At 37.2% G+C, this 19657-nt stretch overlaps 1 protein-coding gene and 1 pseudogene across 1 annotated transcript; one reads left to right on the top strand and one right to left on the bottom strand.

Moving 5' to 3' along the window:
• Window positions 1-8632: 8632 nt before the first annotated feature.
• On the bottom strand, window positions 8633-17277 carry LOC112186268 (annotated as a pseudogene).
• A 1177-nt stretch (window positions 17278-18454) lies between these two features.
• Window positions 18455-18994, top strand: LOC112184014 (cysteine-rich receptor-like protein kinase 29). The gene has a single exon (XM_024322316.1). The coding sequence runs from the start codon at window positions 18455-18457 to the stop codon at window positions 18992-18994; it is 540 nt and encodes a 179-aa protein (XP_024178084.1).
• The last annotated feature ends 663 nt before the right edge of the window (window positions 18995-19657 follow it).

Below are 19657 nucleotides of genomic sequence, written 5' to 3'. Positions count from 1 at the left end.
CTGAACATTGACTAAGTATCTCCCAACATAAGGTCCTGCAATGATAAAGACAGTTGGGGGAACTCGATCTTCAGAATTATGACTTCCTATCAGACTGTGGAATTCATGCCAGTCTGATTCATTGAGTGTCATGATAGGGACCCTAGCACTTTCAGGGCTTTCAAGGAAGTGAATTTTTTCTTTTCTTACAGCACTCTGTTGTGTATGAATTTCTTCAAACTGTGGCCTAGCATTTTCATAGAGTTCTTCAGCTAGTGCAAAGAGAGCTGGGAACATCAGACCACTGCTTCTTTCTTGAAAGGCAAATAAAAGATTATCCAGGATTGTCTTCTGGTGATAGGCTAATCTCTTGCCAATTCTGAACACAGGAGTATCAAAAGTTTTTAATTCATAATTAAAAACATTTATAACTCCAGTTGGAGTTGGTCTGCTTTTTGGCAAAGCAGCAGCCATCAACGGTCTTGATGAGCCTTTACCGTCTGCCGTTTGAGACGGGCTAGCCAATCCTTTACCCAGGGATTGATTAGTTGAGGCCAGGCTTTTCGAGCCTAGCAGAAACCTTTTAAGGATTTTTTCTTTGGTTTCTTTGGGATCCTCTTCAAGTTCCTATTCTTTCCCAGTTCTTCTGCTTCTGGGATTACGACCTTCATCATAATCTTTTTGGCTGAACATTGCCATTTCTCTGGTCAATGCGTCTGGAAGATAATTTTTGTTTCCTGCAATTAATTCAACATTATAATCATATTGGTTAAGAAATAATTGCCAGTTTGCTAATCTTCCTCTATCAGCAGCTTTATCAAGTTTGATAATTTTTGAAATTCTTTACTCTAGCACAATCGGTGTGGACAGTAAAGGGTTTTCCAAGAAAAGCTGGAGAATTTAAAATCGTTTTCTTGACAGCCAAAATTTCTTTTTCCCCTGTGGGATAATTCAGTTCTGCAGGGCTGAACTTGCCACTACAAAATTTACAAATCTTTTCAATGTTAGTTCCAGGCGTTTTCGCCAGAACCACACCGAACCAATAATTATCGCTCGCATCTGTTTGTAGGATAATTTCATCATTTTCTTCTGGTTGTTGAAGAGGAGGGAGGTTTTTGCAGAGATTTTTTATCTGCTTCACAATTCTTTCATCATCTTCTGTGAAGTTCCATTTTCTTTTGGAACTTGTCTTAGGAGATAACATTGCTGTTAACACTGATATTTTAGGAATGAAATCTCTCCCATAATTTATGACACCTAGGAATCTCTCTAGACTCTTAGCATCAGGAATTTTATCTGGGAATTTCCAGATCTTCTCAAGGATATGAGGTTGGAGTTTTATTACTCTATTCTTGATGTTTATTCCTAGGAAGTCAACTTCATCGAAGATAAAGAAGATTTTCTTTTCTCCTAGGATAATTCTGTGCTGAACTATCAGCTTTACAACCTCCTGGAGGTGTTTCATGTGTTCTTCTCTGTTTTTGGAGAAGACAAGAATGTCATCTATGTAGACGACACAGAACTCCGCAACATGCTTGAAGATGTTGTCCATCTTTCTCTGGAAGATTGAGGAAGCTTATTTGAGATCAAAAGGCATTACCAACCATTCGTAATGACCTTGTGGTGTTCCAAATGCAGTGAGAGGAATACTCTCAGGATGCATTTTGACCTGCCAGAAACCCGACTTTGCATCGAATTTCGAAAAGACTTTAGCTCCTCTGAGCTGGTTGATCAATACTCTTACTTGAACAATTTGATAACCGTCTTTGATAGTCTTTTTGTTGACATCTCTGTAGTGAATTACCATTCTAGCTTTTCCTCTTAGATTTTCTGCATGATTTCTTACATAGAATGCCGGAGCATGATGAGGGCTAGTGGAAGGTTGAATTAATCTCTTGTTCAGGAGATCTTCAATGTCTTTTCTGAATTCTTTTTTTATCTTCCTCTTTATACTGAGGAATTGCTTTGACATGACATATGGCATTCATGTCATGCAATCTTAATTCACAGACCACTGGGTCTTTTTCCCAAAACTTTTGAGGATCTACATCGATATTCTGTTCAAGTAGTTTCTTGATTTGTTCAAGAGTGGGAATTTTCTGAGACTCAAGCTTATTCTGAAAGTGCTTGAGGTTATGCTCGTGAATGAAACTAGCTTCTTCATCTTCACTAGTTTCTTCTTCTTCTTCTTCAGAAGATTCTTCAACAAGTAATTCTTCTTGTTGCTTGATTTGGAGTATAGGCTCGAATTTGGGTTTGTAGGGGGTAAGATCACCACTACTCTGTTGTGATCTCTGATATTGAGTAGTAAAACCAGGACCTACTACACTTTTTGCTTGTGTAAGTCGGTCTGCCCAGAACACCCGTTCTCCTTTTCTGAAGCCTATTGCTTCTTTATCCTGAATAAATCTTTGTTGGAGAATAAAATCATTGCCCAACAAGAAATCTGATCCTTGGCCTTTAGATTGCCAAACATTCTGGATGATAAATGTTCCTCCACCAATGGTGATATGAACATTTTTTGCTACTTTTTTCATGGTAAGATGACTTCCATCAAAGGTGACACCAGTAGCAGATTTTTTCTTATCTTCTTTCCAGAGTTCATCTGGAATTGCAAATCTCTTTGCAACAGTAAATCCCGATCCATTATCTACAAAGGCATGTAGATGATATTTTTTGTGATCAGGGAATTTTAGTCCAATCTCTATGTAGTTGCTGTATCTATTGGTAGAGACGACTTTCGATTGCTGAAGCTCATTTTCTTGAGCTTGTTCTTTTGGGATGAATGGTTTACATTCTTCTGGAACAATTTCTGGTGATTCAACCAGTTCGATATCTTCATCGATTTTTTCTTCACCGATGATTTCTTCCTTTTTTTTTGAGGAAGATGGTTCTATGATTTCTTGGAACAGAGTTTCTACTTCGTTCTCTTTTTGCTCAGAGAAATATTCTTCATATTCTTGTTCAACCAATTGGCTGACTATGCCATTCTTAGTTTTCCTTCTTGCTTCAGCTATGAAGCATTCTTTGTGATAAGTCTTTTTTGACTCTTCACAAAACATAGAAAGACCATTTTTTTCGTGACATAGGCAGTAGTCACAAACGAATGTATCAGGGTTCACCTGATAAGAAGACATTAAAGATTCTGTCTTACTTTCTTCCCAGTTTCTGATTCTCAAGACATTCATTTGTCTGGATTCGAAGTACTCTACTTCAGAATCTGTCTCAGACTCAGCTGATGAATCTTCTTCAGACCAGGCAGAATAAATTGACCTGTCGTCATCTTCATCATCAGAATAGGCTATTTCGTAGCCTTTTATATGTGTTGTTTCTACTATTTGCTCATATTCTTCAAAGAGAGCTTTAGTAGATCTTTTACCCTTTTCCGGGCATTAATTGGCATAGTGCCCTTCAGCTTTACATAACCAACATCTGCAAGCTTTCTTGCTTGGTTGTTTATGTTGATGGGTATTCTTCTTTTTCTTGAAGAATTTCTTTTTAGGATCTTCATCCTGCTGTTTCTTGTAATTGGGACTTTTCTTGAAGTTCCAATCTTTTTTCTGATTACTCTTTTTGAATTTTTTAGAGTAATATTTTTCTTTCTTTTTTCTGTGGAATTTGGATTCATGACATCCCCAATTTGTGGGCATATCCAGTATTCCATAACAGAAATTCTCAACTCCTTTGAGTTGTTTTTTGGCCATCTTAGCTCTAAGATTGGCTTTGCATTGCTCTTTCAATAATTGCCGGATTCTGTCGACAATTCCTCCAACTGAAAATCTTTCAATTGGTTTTTCAGCTATGCTTTCTCTCACAGCTGTTCTCCATGGTTCAGGGAGTTTTCTGTGCAATAGATTAACTACATCAGTATTCTCTAGTTCACCAATTGTATAGTAATATTCTTGAAATTCATTCAAGTATTCTTCGAAATATCTCATGTCACAGATTTTGAGAGCATAGATATTCGATTTGGCCGTTTCTTTAGCCTTTTCACTCAGATTTGAAAGATCTCCACAGAACTGATCATACAGGGGTACTGCAAAATCATACTGAGACTTTGAATTTTTGATTTCTTCAAGCCAGTCTCTTCCTCTGGCAGTTTCTTTGAACGATAGATAGTACTTTTTTGCTACTCCAGTAAGAGTAGTTTCATAGTATACCTGCAAATCTGGTGCTTCAAATTTTCCAAGGGTAAGTGCAGAAGCCATCATCAGGCTATCTACCCATTGGTCAATGGTTTTTCTTTTATCTAGACTTTTGTCTAGATTTAACCAGATGCCATAGTTCGTGATTGGAACTCTGAGCATATTGTCCTCTGGGACAAATTTTTGGGAATTTCTCATTCCCCTTTTTTACCCGTGGGGGTTTTCTGAAGTGGGAGTTTTGTTTTCCCTCTTTCTCTGCTAATGAAAGTTCTGGAGCTTTCTCCTTCTTCCATTTCTATATCTTGGTAAGGAAAGACTTTTCTTGTCTTTCTGATTTTGAATTCTTTCATTTCTTCGATTAGTTTTTCTAATCGTTCAGGATTTTCGCAAGATTCTGCTTCTTCATAGAGTTCATAGAGCTTCTCTGCTCTGAACATATGGATCGGTCTGTTTAGATCAGCTTCCAATTCTTCTTCAGATATTGGTTCTTCAATAGTGGGTTTTGTACCACTAACACTAGCTTCTCTAGTGTTGTAGCTTCTTCTGAGAAGGTTTTTATTTATCCTGAGGTTCTTAGGACAGACATCACTTTTTCTGTGATTGTCAAAGTTGAGACTGATTTCTCCAGTCTTTCTACTTTCGTAGATTTTTGCTTTTGCTCTTTCCGGTAGCTTTTTTGGACTGGATAATTTCCATTCAAGAGGAAAAGTCACTTCATTCCAAGTAACTTTATGGATCTATTGTGAATGGTTCTTCTAATTGGTGAGGAAACTAGTGGTAAGACCTGGAATATTTGTTATTCTGGTCTTGGGGGCTACTGCGGTGCTCATCAATTTATAGTATATTCTAGGATTAAATTCAGTTTACCCCCCTGAGGTTTGGGGGTATTTTCATGTTAGTCCCTGTCCTCTCAATTTTAACAGTTTACCCCCCGAGCTTGTCAATTTTCCTCAACCGTGTCCAATTTCCCATTTTTCGTCTAAATCAAACGTTAAGTCTGATGATGGGGCCTACTTTCAAGGCTAAAATGGTCATTTCAGGACAAAAAATGACAAACAAAAAAAAACATTCTTTCTTCCTCCTCTAATCCCCGAACTCTCCAAAGCTCTCAACCTCACAAAACCCAATCCCAGGAACCCCCTCACCGCCCAGCCAAAACCCACCACATACATGTTTCAATTGGGTAAATTCAAGCCAAAACCCACCTCATACATGTTTCAATCGGGAAAATTGAAGCCAAAACCCACCTCATATGCAGTGAAATGTAACCGACTCTCCAAAATCAGAACCAAAGTTTCAAAATATGTCATAGAAAAACTGGTGCAGATCAATAAGACTTATAACACACAAGTAGAATCGAATAAACAATATCTCCAATGCACATTTACATCAAAAGCCCAATTAAATCTAAAGACGAAGCAGCCGGGAATGCCACACACAAAACCCCTTTGTTCCTATCTGAATAGCATTCCCATCTGAATCTTGTACATCCCTCCACCAACTGAAAAATCCAATTCCATAAATCCAATCAAAAATTCAAAATGCAGCCACACCCAAATCTAAAAATCCAAAAATTGATACAACAGAGCCCGGGAACCTCATCATTCAATTTTTTTTTTTTTGAATTTGTCTGTGATATCCAAATGAAACTTTTATCTCCTGATTCCAAAAATTGCAGAAAATTGGAACAATTGATGGTATGAGCGGAAACTGAAATTTGAGAATGAGTAAGTGAGAGAGAGAGAGAGACCTATAGGGAACAAAGTAAACTCGCTACTCGCTGTCGGAGTCGGGACGCTAAGTGGAATCAGAGAGATCTTCAAAAAGATCAACGCTCTCCATTATCTTCTTCTTCTGTACTATTATCTACACACACACATATATATATATGAAGCCGACGGCGGTCCAATCTTTCGACCTGGTTATCCAATTAGGTAAATTGGTGGAGCAGCCGATCGATGGTTACAAGTCCGGTCAGAAGTACTCGATCTCAGCAGCCTCGATGTTAGCTAGGTCTGATCTTCGAACCGGTCTGATTACGGTTGCTCAGTCTGAGTTACTCGATCTCGGTAGCGTCGGCGTAGGCTTCTGATTTGAATCTCTGCCGGTTCCAAAGCGATCTGTGAGGGAAAACTTCTTGGGTTTGGCTAGCACGTACATCTCCGTCGAGGTGGGTGTTAAGCAGGCGGGTTTAGGGTGATTAACGGGTTTGCCAGGCAGATCCAAAAATGGGAGGCTACAGATGAAGATGCATGTGTAGCCTGACGGAGGTCGTGTGAAGGTTTTTGGGGAGCGGCGAGAACGGATAGAGATAGAGAGAGGGAGTGAGAGGAAGAAGATGGTATTTTGTCCTTTTTTTTTTCTTTTTTTTTTTTTTGCCTTTTTTGTCTTAAAATGACCATTTTAGCCTTAAAAGTGGGCCCTATTGTCAGGCTTAACGTCCAAATTAGACGGAAAATGGGAAATTGGACACGGCTGAGGAAAATTGACAAGCTCGGGGGGTAAACTGTTAAAATTGAGAGGACAGGGATTAACATGAAAATACCTCCAAACCTCAGGGGGGTAAACTGAATTTAATCCTATATTCTATATACTATTGCAAGTTCTTGCATATTTTCTTTCATGGATATGCCATCGGTCTTGACTCTCAGTCGTAGATAGTGAGTTGCATCTTTTAAGCTGGTGGTGAAGTTTGGAAAGCAGTTGAAATATGTTACTTGATCGCATAAGGATGCTTCAAGTGTTCCCAACAGACTAGCTTGGAAGTCTGTTAATCTGTTGTCTTGTAGAACGCACAGAACTGAACAGTCTATGCCTTCTCGAGCAAGCAGATTTATGCCTACTTGGACTGCTCCAATATGCATAAATTGATATTTTTTTGCTTGAGCTCTGGCAACTTCTGAAGGAGTGATCAGTAGAAGATCAGTCTCTCCTCCTGCTTTAGCGGGGGTTGTAATTTCCAGTAGTTTAAAATAATGGCTATCCATTATATCAAACTTTCCCCTCTTGTAGATTTGTTTAAAATCTAATTTTGGGATTGAAGAGTTTTTTACCTCCTGTTCAATTTCGTTGAATTCGAATTCTTCAGCATTCAGGAGCTGTACTCCTTTCTTTTTTCCAAAGATGCTTAACATCTTGATATCTCTTTTTTCCGGGTTTTCATACCGAATACTAGTATGACTAGTAGATGGTTCCAGAAAAATCATGTTTGGAACAAGATTTGTATCTGGTTTTTCTAATGGTTTGAATCCATTAGCTTTCTTTGTTTTTACTGTAGGCACTTTCTTGTCCTTCAGTATATTTTTCATAGAATCCAGCATTTTTTGCTGTTCAAGAATTTTTCTACTGACGACTGTCAGCTTTTCTTCTTCCGTTTTTAGAAGTTCCTTGATATAATCCAGTTTGTTTTCCAATCTTTCCAATTGGTGGATTATAGCAAGTAATTTTTCTAGATGAATTTGACATCTAGAGAATTCTAGTAACAAACTCTGATATTTCTCATCAGAGGAATTTAGTAGAGAATTTATTTTCTCTAATAACAATTCTGACATTGTCCCCATTTAGGAGGGGTTCTCCTTTGAGCTATTTTACAAGCTCTAATACCAGTGATTTGCGGATCTAACCAATGCTCAAATAATCAAGAGGTTTTTGTTCCTCTTCCAGAACATATAAGAGATTATCAATATCTTGTTCTATTTTATAGATTCTAGTTTGAAGTCTATAAATGATATCCCAATAGTTGGGAGATTTTCTATTAAGACTATCTCTATAGGCTTTCAGCTTTCTCAATTTTTCTTTCTCTTTTTGTAATTCTTTGCTAATATTCTTACAGATAGCAATTAATTCAAGTCTGTCAACGATCGAAATTATGAATAGTAAATCGTACTGTTTACCTTTGAAATAGAAGATGAATTCTATCACACTTCTGTTTAAACAAATAACTTTAAGAATGGACCCACCACGTTTTATCAATTGTAACAAAAATATTAAACATATTATAAACTAATGTAAAGAAACAACAGAAGGGTACTGATGGAATGAAAAATAGAAAGTTGTGTAGAGGTAAGAAAGAAAGGGACAGATGACTGGGTGAAGAGGAATAAAAATAATTTGTTGGGGTTTTTGGGAAGTATTTTAATAGAATCAGGGTGTATGAGCATTAATCCTAAATTTTAAAAGAAAAATATTAAAACTAAAAATCTGCTTTACATGTGCGCGGCTATGTAAGGAAGACTAGTATATATTAAATGCTCAAGGATTGAGGTCCACAATCTTTGTCATCCCTTGTAGTAAGGATGTGTGGCACTCACGTTCTTTGTAAGTTAATTTTCAAGCGGAGAATATCAGAGTGCTTTTGTCACTAATCGTTTAATTCGTGACAATGTTATAACCTAGGCATCGATGGACGTTTCCCCATTATTTTACCTACCCTGGATGTTGATCGAAGGAACACACTCTTTCATAACTTGTAAGTTCTTCGATTACTTTTCCATTTACACATAGTTCCAGAGCTTCAGTTTATCTTCAACATAAGGCTGGTCCAACCAAAAGACAGAATAAGATACAAAAACAATGAATGAGAGTTTCACTTTGTACATGAAGAATCAAAAGTTGCGTGTATATTCTCGCGCCCTCCTCAAAGAAATTGAAAACAATCGATCTTTAGGGACGTACCATTGAATTACTTGTTCAGAATTCTCACCGACCATCAACATTATTTTTGGACATAGAATGAATGGCATTAGGAGGTGATTGCCCCATTATGCTTGTACTTGCTAATGAGTTGTTGAAGCTAAAATCAGTTCCTCTGGTCGTCATATCAGTCACGTTGGTGACAATACTTACACCGTCTAGTTTTGTTAGGCTGGTGACTGTAGTTAAATCATCAAATTTCCAGTCAGTCAAGTAACCGGGCTTTGAAGTTACTGTTGTCACTTCCATATCTCCTGAAAGCATTCCCACTACACGGGACATGGATGGTCGTAGCATTGGTGATGTTTGAGTGCACAAAAGTCCTATTTTGATTATTCGTTGTGCTTCTTCCTCATTGAATTCAGATAATCTAGAGTCCACTAGTTCAACTGCCCGTCTGTTTTCATGCAATTGCCAAGCCTACGAAGCAAGAACACAATAGTATCATTAAAAATGAAACACATGCAGAAGATAACTAAAAGGCATATAATGATCGACCTGCGTTTCAAGAAGCGCTTTTGGAATCATAAAGCAATGAACACATCAAGAGTCAAAAACTGAAAAATACTCGGAACATTTGTGGCAAGGAAGGATAGACAGGGAGGACAAAAACAAAGTTCTTACCCATTCGAGAAGATAAGTCATTTCTTCACCCAAACTCGGATCAGAATTTGGCCTACCACTGACAATTTCAAGAGCCACAACACCAAAGGCAAAGACATCAGTCTTCTCTGTAAGGTGTCCACGCATGGCATATTCCGGTGCAAGATACCCACTGTATCATTGACAATAGCATAACATGTTTGTAAGACAAAAAGGGAATGGAAAACTAATATTTGAAAAGAAAATAAGGTGACCGAATCTTGTAAGATCTTACATTGTTCCCGCAACACGGGTACTTATGTGGGTCTTTTTCTCATCAAAAAGCTTAGCCAAACCAAAATCCGATATCTTGGGGGTGAGATTATTCTTCATGAAGATAAGTTAAACCTCTAGCTATGCCCAAGCATATATTAAAACGTGTTGACCAATCAAGATTTAAACGTCTCTCTCCTGATTCATGCAATCCATAATAACAAATTCTTTTAGTGCTTTGTATTATATCACGCATAATGCATAATAAATTAACAGTCTTATTCTCATACCAAATAATGCTTGATCAAGACTGTTGTTCTCCAGATACTCATAGACAAGGAGCCGTTTAACTCCCTCAGTGCAGAATCCGTACAACTTTACGAGGTTATTGTGTTGCACAGCAGATATAGTGGCAATCTCAGTTACAAACTGGTTCTTTCCTTGGTGGGATGCAGCAGACAATTGCTTCACAGCAATTACTCTTCCATCACCAAGTGTTCCCTATCAATCAAAACATTATGAAAAAAAGTTTAACAAAATTATTGTATGCGCATTGTCCAGTATCAGTAGTGAAAACGCGAGTTCAACAACTAAAGAGTTCAATGGGTTGAATATTGTAATGTTTCAGGATGTCATGGTCTACATTCAGGCATATGAACTAGGTATGTAGAAGTGCAACGCCTGTATCGACTAGTAAACACTAACACATGGATCCTCTTTTATTACAATAATAACTTACTCTATAGACAGGTCCAAATCCTCCCTCTCCAAGCTTATGAGCTTCATCAAAGTCGTTTGTAGCTGTCTTTAGTTCAGGATAACTGAAAGTAAGTGGTCCAACATCTATCCCATACAGCTCTGGAAATTTAACATAACACACTGTTATGTCTGTAACTGTAAGCCTGTTCTTCAGCCAATCAGTTTCCCTTTTCCTTTCTTTTGTTTTGTTTTTTTTTTTTTTTTTCAGTTAACCATGAAGTATGCAGCTACTGAAACACGCTATATGTATCTGACATACAAAGAGTTTGCAATGAAAAAATAAAAAAAAGTTGAACTACGTAGTGTTGTAGTGATATAGAAAAATGGATTCACTAAAACCAAATGATGCAGAAAATGGACAGAAACTGAAAGAGAACAAGGGCAATAAAAAGAAGATAATAGACAAAAATTTAAAGAAGAGCAACAGAAAACTAAGTGAACTTCTGAATATTGGAAATCTTCATCACTTAATGATCAAAGCCTCAGTTACTATTACTAAATAAATAGTAAATTCAAAAATTCTAGTCCTAGATAAAAACGAAATAGATTGAACTTAATTTATGAGCATCTATAGCAAACACAAAATTTAATTGCAATTGCCACAGACTAATGATAGATTTCGTTGAACAAGAAAAGAAGTAGCAGTTTACCTTCGTCATCATCAGGGTCAGACCTTTTTCTTCTTTGAATAAGATAAAAAGCCACAAACAACAGAACCAAAATTACTCCACCACCCACAACAATCCCAACAATCAGTCCAGTTCTATTCTTCTTACTAGTTGGAATGCTGTTACTGACAGTAGGTATGAAATCTGTACAAAATCTCTTTAGTTGATTATGTGAAAACATCTGAACCTAAACACGCTACATTGCATCTCAAATTTCCACATTATATTACCCGGTGTAGCACTGATGGCTGCAATAGCAGGTCCGTAAGTACCCCGCTCAGGTATACAGCAAGTCCCCTTTCCAGCCCAAAAGAGATGGATCTCAAGGTAGTTCTCCGAAACATGAGCCGTGTATGGCTTCTGAACAGCTCCGAAAGATGACATACCTGCCTCCTTTAGTATATCAAAATTCTTTGATACCAGAATGCCCTGAAACGTAATAAAGGAGGATATTAAGTTTGCTTAGTATGAGAGAGTACATTGATGCTTGATTCACTATAGCTTACCATAGAGATTGGCATATTTAAGATTTGAAATGACTTTGAATTATCGAGGTTTCAGAAATTAATTGAGATGCGAAAGGTGGTGAAAGGGTTATTGTAGGGGTAATGAACTAAACTTCGGGGCTAAAGAAGACATACGTGATTACGTGATGATTATTGGCAATAGATGGGGAGTGAAGACCATATCAAGTAAGAGCTTGAGTAATTGAGTGGTGATTACTTTTGGATCTACTCCGTATATCCATCAGATTTTAAAATGACGAATATAATTAATAAATTTGTTATAGACACTTGATCTAATTTATTCAATTCAACAATTTAATATATATACCAAGAGAACCCCAAGTCAACTTCACTAATTCAATAAAGAAAAGTTATCATAAGAGCTCGTAACATGGTTTTATATATGAAAAAAAAGTTTATTAAGATGATACGGACCTGGATATAAATATCAAAAAGACGTTTCCCAAGAAATTTCCCGGTAGTAGCAGCCACAATGACATGTTCTGCAAACTTGAGGTTCACGGTGTAGTTACCATTCTGAAGCCCCAAGCCAAAGTATCTAATTGATGAAGCAGAAAGCCTTGCAGTCTGGAATAGCACAGAATCAAAAGTATTTGTGAATTGAGATAAGGAGAAACTTGTATACTGAGGATTGGTACTGCCAGCGAAATATCCGACATTGCTAACTCCCCATCTGCTTGTGCCTGTCACAAAATATGAAGCTGGTCCAAGGGGTTCATTTTCCTTCTCATACACAATCCCATCGGAGGAAGACGTAATCTCAGGTCCTCCACAATTAATCCCAAAATTATAATCTGCAGAAAGATGCAAGAGCACATATCAGAGAATGGTCACAAAGGCATTTTAACTTACAATAACAATGGTTAAGGCTTTGACCATACTTACAGATTCCAGGGCCACGATTGCAAGGAAAGTTTCTTTGAAGGCAAGCCAACCCTGAAGGAAGACCACTGAAATAAATAAATGAGTAAACACCGAAATGAGTATGGCAGTTAATTTCTGGGTAGCAAGAAATGACCAGATTCTCAGGCCCCCAATTTTCTCACCATGAATAGCTTAATGTGAAATGTGCTCTACAACTAGTCCAAAAGGAAAAGAGAAATATTATTTATAGCTATGAGTTCTTGGCTACAATAATTACGTATCAAAATGTAAGTGAGATGCAAATCTCACATCCCTTATCAAAATGTCCAAAACACTAGAGATGAGCTCAGAGGTAAAGGAATCACCTGCTCTGTAAACTTTCTATGCTGAAGTTGTTGGCAACTAAATTACTGCAAAATACGCCCAATTGTCAATGTTAATTTCATCTAATAAAGGGACATCAGATACTTATGAAGGAAACCCATCCTGCCAACCAAGAAAAAATCTATATACTTGGACAAAATATCACTAACGAACTAGCACATCATAATATAAGGAGAGTAAACAGAGTCATTAAACTAGAAGCCTTTTAACTGATAAAATAAAAATTTTGTCAAACAGAAAAGTAAAAAAAGCTAGATAAATAGTGGAAAATGAAGACATACAGCTGTAATTTTTCTTCTTTGACCCAAGAAGGAATGCTCCCATCTAAATAATTGTACGACAAATCTCTGCATACATATCATGACAAAAAACATCAAATACCATAGTTCATAAATTTTAATATAACAATACTGTTATCATTATCAAACTTCAGCATATGTCACATGATATTAATACTTTGATATATGATTTGCATCATGATAAGTCGAATATAAAACCTCATTTTCTCCATGTGTCCCCCTGAACCCAGTGGATTATATTTCAGGCTTTTGCTAGAATAGGAGTCCACATCATGAAGAGAAACAATTTGACTGAGCAAGAGAATATACTGTAGGACTAAGAATAAGCTCCAAACAATCTTGAAGGAAAAACAATATCAAAAATGCTTTATTCTATGTATCAAGGTCACTGTCAAAGTTAAGTGGAGCACTCAGAATCCTTCAAGTTCAGGAAGCGTGCAATTCAGGTAAAATCATCGCAATCTGTTCATTGACACAGAGATGACTTATTCAAGGCGTGTGATTTTGGCACTCCACCTTTCAACATATTTTACCACTTGCACTCAACTTTCAGCCCCTTAGAAGTGGAGTTAAACTGTGAACTTGGAGTGCCAAAACCACTACCCTTAGTTAATGGAAACCAAATATATCAGAAAGCTCGAGTTTAATGCACTAAGATCTGTAGCATATATGCTGAAAACTTACATATTGAGAAGAGATGCAGTCTTATACTCGGGAAGGGTGCCATTCAACTTATTGTTTCCAAGAAACCTAATTATAAAGACAGAAATACATGCCTCAATACTAAATGACTACATTTGGGTGGTGTATAAAACAATCAAGAGGGATTGGTGTATTACAAGATGGAGAGAGAACTCAAATTAAAGAGTGAGTTTGCTATCTGTCCAGTTAAATTGTTGAAGCTCAAATCCCTGGGAAAGGCAAGAATATAAATCAGTTACATGCTTTAAGCCAATAAGAAGTAACGGTAAAAATTCATATAAGAAAAAAAGAAAAAAAAAGAAACCATAATCATCATTCATCTTAAACTGGTTGGATGCAATTGAATGAAAGTTACTCTATTTAGCGTTGTATGCATTACAGTCATGTTAGAGAAGAGGATAATGTTGCAATTAAGAAGTCGTATTGGTTTCCTTCTGTATTTAAAAAGAAATACGACAAAAGTATTTTAAAAAAAAGTTCCGGTTTTGGCAATTTGGGTTTTCTCAACATGTATGGTCACCATTCACCAAGAAAAACTTACAGCTGAGACAAACTTTGGTATACTCCAAAATCGGAAGGAATTGAATCAGAAATATTGTTATTCCTCAGCACCCTGCAGGATGTGAAACCAAATTGCCATGATAAGTTTCATTAGGAAAACAAATAAGAAGACAGAAGTATGATCCCGATGTTGTGATAGGTTCAAATATAAGTGAGAAATATTTGCCTTACAAGATACTTAGAGCCTTCATATTCTCAATAAACGCAAGAGAAGAGCTCCCATTGGCATTCGACAAATCACTAATGTGTCTGATATTACATCAGACAGCAAATGGTAAGCTTTGTAGATATGAAAAAATAAAAAGAAAGTGACAAGTAGATCTAGATACTCACAGCTCTTTAATAGATGTCAGATTGGAAAATGCAAATGGTATAGGACCTTCGAAAGAGTTTCCTTGAAACCTCCTAAAGTAAAATATAGTTTAAAACCCATAGAGCCTAACTAAAGGATGAAAATATTGTCAATAAACTGCAAATAAACAAAAGTAGTATTCATTTACAGTATCTTACAAGGAAGTAAGCTTTGAGAAATTCCCTATGAAGTCTGGTATCCTGCCAGAGAGTTCAACACCTCTAGCCCAACTGCAACAAGCAAATGTACAAATTTCTTATATGTATAAACTATAAACTTTCATCATATCAATTAATGCTTTTTTCATTTCGGGAAAATAAACACATTCGTAAAGCTCTTACAAAATCTCCAAGTTTTGTAGATTAGCAAAAGTTGGTGGAATCTCACCGCTAACTCCACAATTTGATACGTAACTGCCAAAGTAAACAGTAATTAATTGTCATAAACGTATTGCTACCTTAAATCTTTTTGTAAATTGACACCTAGCAGTCATTAGAGAACAGATGAATGTTCAAAGTAAATTACTAAAATAAGGTAATAGACTAATAATGTAAATAATAGTTGTATCAGTTCCGATTTTGCAGATTTTGTACCTATACATCTGCATATACCCACAGTTCACTATCCATTCGCATATAACCAAAAAACTGAGGTTAGAAATTTTTTGTATGTAGGATCATTTCAAAACACCTGAAACCCTCATGCCAAAGCTCTGAAAAAGAAATGAACAACATATCAAACTTACAGCTGTTGTAATTTGAATAAATTCCCTAGCTCAGATGGCAGAGAACCTGAAAAGTTGTTTCTCCCAAAAGACCTACAAAAGTGACAAGTAATTTCCAATTGAAATTACTCTTTGGTGCAGATAATCAAGATTAAGTGCAAGCAGGTAGATGACAATAAGTCTTGTTTGAATCAAGCAATACAGAGACAACATTGAATAGGGAGACTACAGTCATATACATCAAGGTCTTAGCTTTAAATACGAGTCCACCTGATCAAACTGTCCTATAAAGCTAAGTTCTCTTATTTTGAATCACACATTCAAACAAAGTCCCCCTAATCAGTGGTCTGAGGCTCCCAAATGAGAAAACTTAGTAACTTACAATGATCTCAGTTCAGTAAGTTGTCCAATTTCTTTTGGTATCTCGCCTGATAAATCGTTGATGCCAATAGTACTGGAAATTAAAATCAAATAAATGATCATGAACACCAAAATAAATCCATTGAATATAGCATTCAAATAAAACGGTTTAGATGTGCATACAAATATTGCAAGCCAGTTAGATTTGCAATGGCTGCAGAGAGAGGTCCTGTCAGGCAATTCCTTTCCAAATTCCTACAATACATGGGAGAAATATCACAAATTGGGTAACTAAACTGAGTCCAACTCAAGTGCACGAGTTCAGAGAAAGCATACAGATTGGTGAGGGAAGTCAAACTCCATAACTCGTCTGGAACTACACCAACAACTTCCAGGTCCTGAACTTTCCTGCAAATTCAAATTATGTAAAGCTAAAAAATTGAAGTTCTAGGGAGCGGCACTGAAGTAGAAATGAGAGATTAGAAGAGTGAATTACAGTTGTGTAATGTGGCAAATGGTGCCGGATTGATAAGAGCAGTCACATATGATGAAGGGGTTGTAAGCGGGGTCATCAAATTTGGTGGAGTGACTGGTGGAGTCTATGGCAGCTCCACTGCATGGGTCTCCGGTTGTGTTCCATTGCTTCGGATCGGCCCGAATATTCCATTTCTCAAACACTGAATTCAAAGCTCTCGCTGCAAACACCAATTACAAAGATTGAAACCTCAAACCTTTATGTTGTAATCACAAAAATATCAACTTTGCCATAACCCAAAAAAAACAAAGACAACTTTGTCAAACGTATGAGTTTTCCATCATAAAATGGGTAGCAGAAGGTCAGAAGCTTTTGGCTGGGAAGAGAGGTTAGCAAAGTGGTGATAGATGAAGTGACAAGATTGTCCTGCACCATTTATATGGGTTTTTGTTTTTCATGCAAAGAAGTTATTGTTATGAACTCACGAAGTTGACGACAGTCACTTTTAGCTCTCTTCTGTAACAAGGAAAAAAAAAAAAAAAAAACGGTCATTAGAAAGATTTAGAAACCTTGAGATGGGTCAGTGGTGGCATTAGTAGCTTGAGGTTGAGGAGCAGGAGCAGAAACTTGAGCTTGTGCTATACCAGAGACGCACAAAAATAAGACCAAAACTGATGGGGAGGCACTCCCTGACATGAATGCTTCCATCTTGGTTGACATGGAAAAACTGGGTTTAGAGCCAGGGTGATCAAAGTAGCAACAGAGTTGAAAAAGACGATCTGTACCTGCACAAAGCTTTTTGGGCTCTCAAGTCTGAAACAAAAAAGACGAGGTGACATCTGTCCATTCAAAAAGGATTGGTTCCAGTCTTCCAGAGGTATTAAAGTCTAGGTGAGCAATGACTAGGTGAGCATTGAGTGTCAGTGTGACATGAACGCCGGCGACCGGGGACCAAGGATGACAAAGCAAGTGAGACAATCTCGCACAAGTTAAACTCCAATTGGAGAGAAAAGGCACGTTTTCATTACTTTACTCAAAAGATTGTTAAAAAAGTAAAAGATATTTCCACAATCTCGTGCTCCCATTGAAACTCTCGTTGACAGATGTTATTACCAGCAAATTTTCGTCACAATATGTCATTTTCGAATCTTCATCTGCAAACGTCATTACTTGTTCGCAAATGCTACTCCCCCAACTATTGTTGGAAAAGCATTTATCAGCTGTTATAAGTTCAAGACCAACTTCTATTCGTTTTTCACTTTTTCGAGCCCATTATTGGCAATCACTTTCATGTCGGAGCCCAAGAAAGTATGCAAGGCCCAATGCCATATCTTTAAGTATTGTTAAAGGCTTAAAGCTAGTTATTATCATCAATTGAGCCCAAGAAGTTGAGCTAACATTAAAACCCACAGCTATATAGCTCTCAATTTGTATTCTACAGAACCGTATGACCTAAGTTTGGTCCTATAAAGAATCCCTCAAATCAAATCAAGGGAAAAAAAAAAAGTACATGTTCACACAAGCTTATGATCTTCAGTTCTTGACCACCCACCAATGTCGTCTAGGTTGGGCGACTAATTACTGTCACTTGCATGAATTAAATGCATAAAATGAGAGAGAGAGCACGGGACAAATTGGCTAGCACATGTTAAAACTCATAGTCGATCATAGTGAAAAAGCTTGAAATTGAAGTAACAATGGTGAACAAAACCCTAAGCTAGAGGTAGAAGACAAAGAAAAACAGAGAAAATAAGAAGAGAAACTACGGGTATGGAGTTTGTACAATTTCGCAACCAATCACACTAAGCTTGATTAACCCTTTTATACTAATGGTGCTGTAGCTAATTATTCTACTCTTTCATCCAGGTTTTGACACGTGTAGCTCATTTTGTGGTCTAGCATTGTCGATCCATGTGAGTATTTGTTGAGCCCTCTTCCATTTTGTCTTGACTTTGACCTTGATTCAGATTCAGAGCTTGATAGTTTTCCTTCATCACTTTAAAAGTAAAATCCCACCATGACAATGGTTTCCTCAGCAACTCTATTCTTCTGTTCTCATATTCTGTTACTCGCAGTCACTCAATCCCTTTCAGCCTATTCATGTTCCAATGGAAAAGGCAACTGCACTGCTAAATAGTGCCTACCAAACAAATCTAAGCACCCTTATCTCCACACTTGTCTCCACCAACGGCAATGGCTATGGCTTTTACAATTCCTCCTATGCCAAAAACTCATCCAACGAAGTTTATGCAACCGGACTTTGTAGAAGAGATTTCCTGGAGGATGCTTGTCGTAGCTGCCTCAATGAGTCGAGCCACAAGTTCACAGAACTTTGTCCTAACGAAAAGAAGCTCTTGTCTTTTATAACACTTGCATGTTACACTTCTCAAACCGATCCCTCTATGGAGGATTCCCCTGCTTTCTATCTCGTGAGTCCAAGAAATGTAGCATCATTAGAAGTGGAAGGGTTCTTTGAAGAGCTTTGGAAGCTAATCCAAAGTTTGAATAGTGAAGCTGCAGCAGGTGGTTCACTTCGTAAGTTCGCAGTAAACAACACAACTACTTCAGATTTCAAGACAATATATGCACAAACGCAGTGCACGCCAAAATGCCAGATTTGTCCAAGCAAGATTGCACTGATTGCTTGATTGGTGCTTATGGAAACATCACAACTTACAGTTACGGGAAAGATGGGGCCAGAATTCTTAAACCAAGTTGTAACATTAGGTATGAGCCTGCTAGCTTCCTCGACCGAGCAAATGTCGCACCACTTCCATCATCGCCACCAATATATCCGCCTTCACCATCAACCAATAGCACAAATTCAGAATGTACATTAAGTATATATGTTGCATTTGTGTGTGTGTGATTAGCTTCATATTGATTCTCACCTTAGGACTATTCATCGTGATCTCAAAGTTGGTAACATCCTAATTATAGATGCATAAATGAACCCCAAAATTTCAGATTTTGGCATGGCAAGGTTGTTTGTGCTTGATGAAACACAAGGCAATACTAATCGTATTGTGGGAACCTAGTAAGTACTTGACAAGGCTACAGAGCTTATAATCTTCTTGTTCAAATGCAACGGATATATGCCTCCCGAATATGTGAAGCATGGACATTTTTCTGTTAAGTCTGATGTCTATAGTTTTGGCGAACGTGTTGATTTTGGAGAAAATAAGTGGACAGAAAAATAGTTGCTTCGATCATGGAGAGAATGTGGAAACTCTTCCAAGCTATGTAAGTAAAAGGAAACATGTATAGTTTTGGTGACAAGAAAGAAAATTCAGTCTCTGACTCTATATATA

This window comes from Rosa chinensis, chromosome 2 (assembly GCF_002994745.2).
Source record: "Rosa chinensis cultivar Old Blush chromosome 2, RchiOBHm-V2, whole genome shotgun sequence".
Classification (NCBI taxonomy): Eukaryota; Viridiplantae; Streptophyta; class Magnoliopsida; order Rosales; family Rosaceae; genus Rosa; species Rosa chinensis.
This window is presented reverse-complemented; position numbering and strand designations above follow the sequence as displayed.

Coding starts and splice junctions, on each gene's coding strand:
- LOC112184014 (XM_024322316.1), top strand. CDS start 18,455: ATGGAAAAGGCAACTGCACTGCTAAATAGTGCCTACCAAACAAATCTA.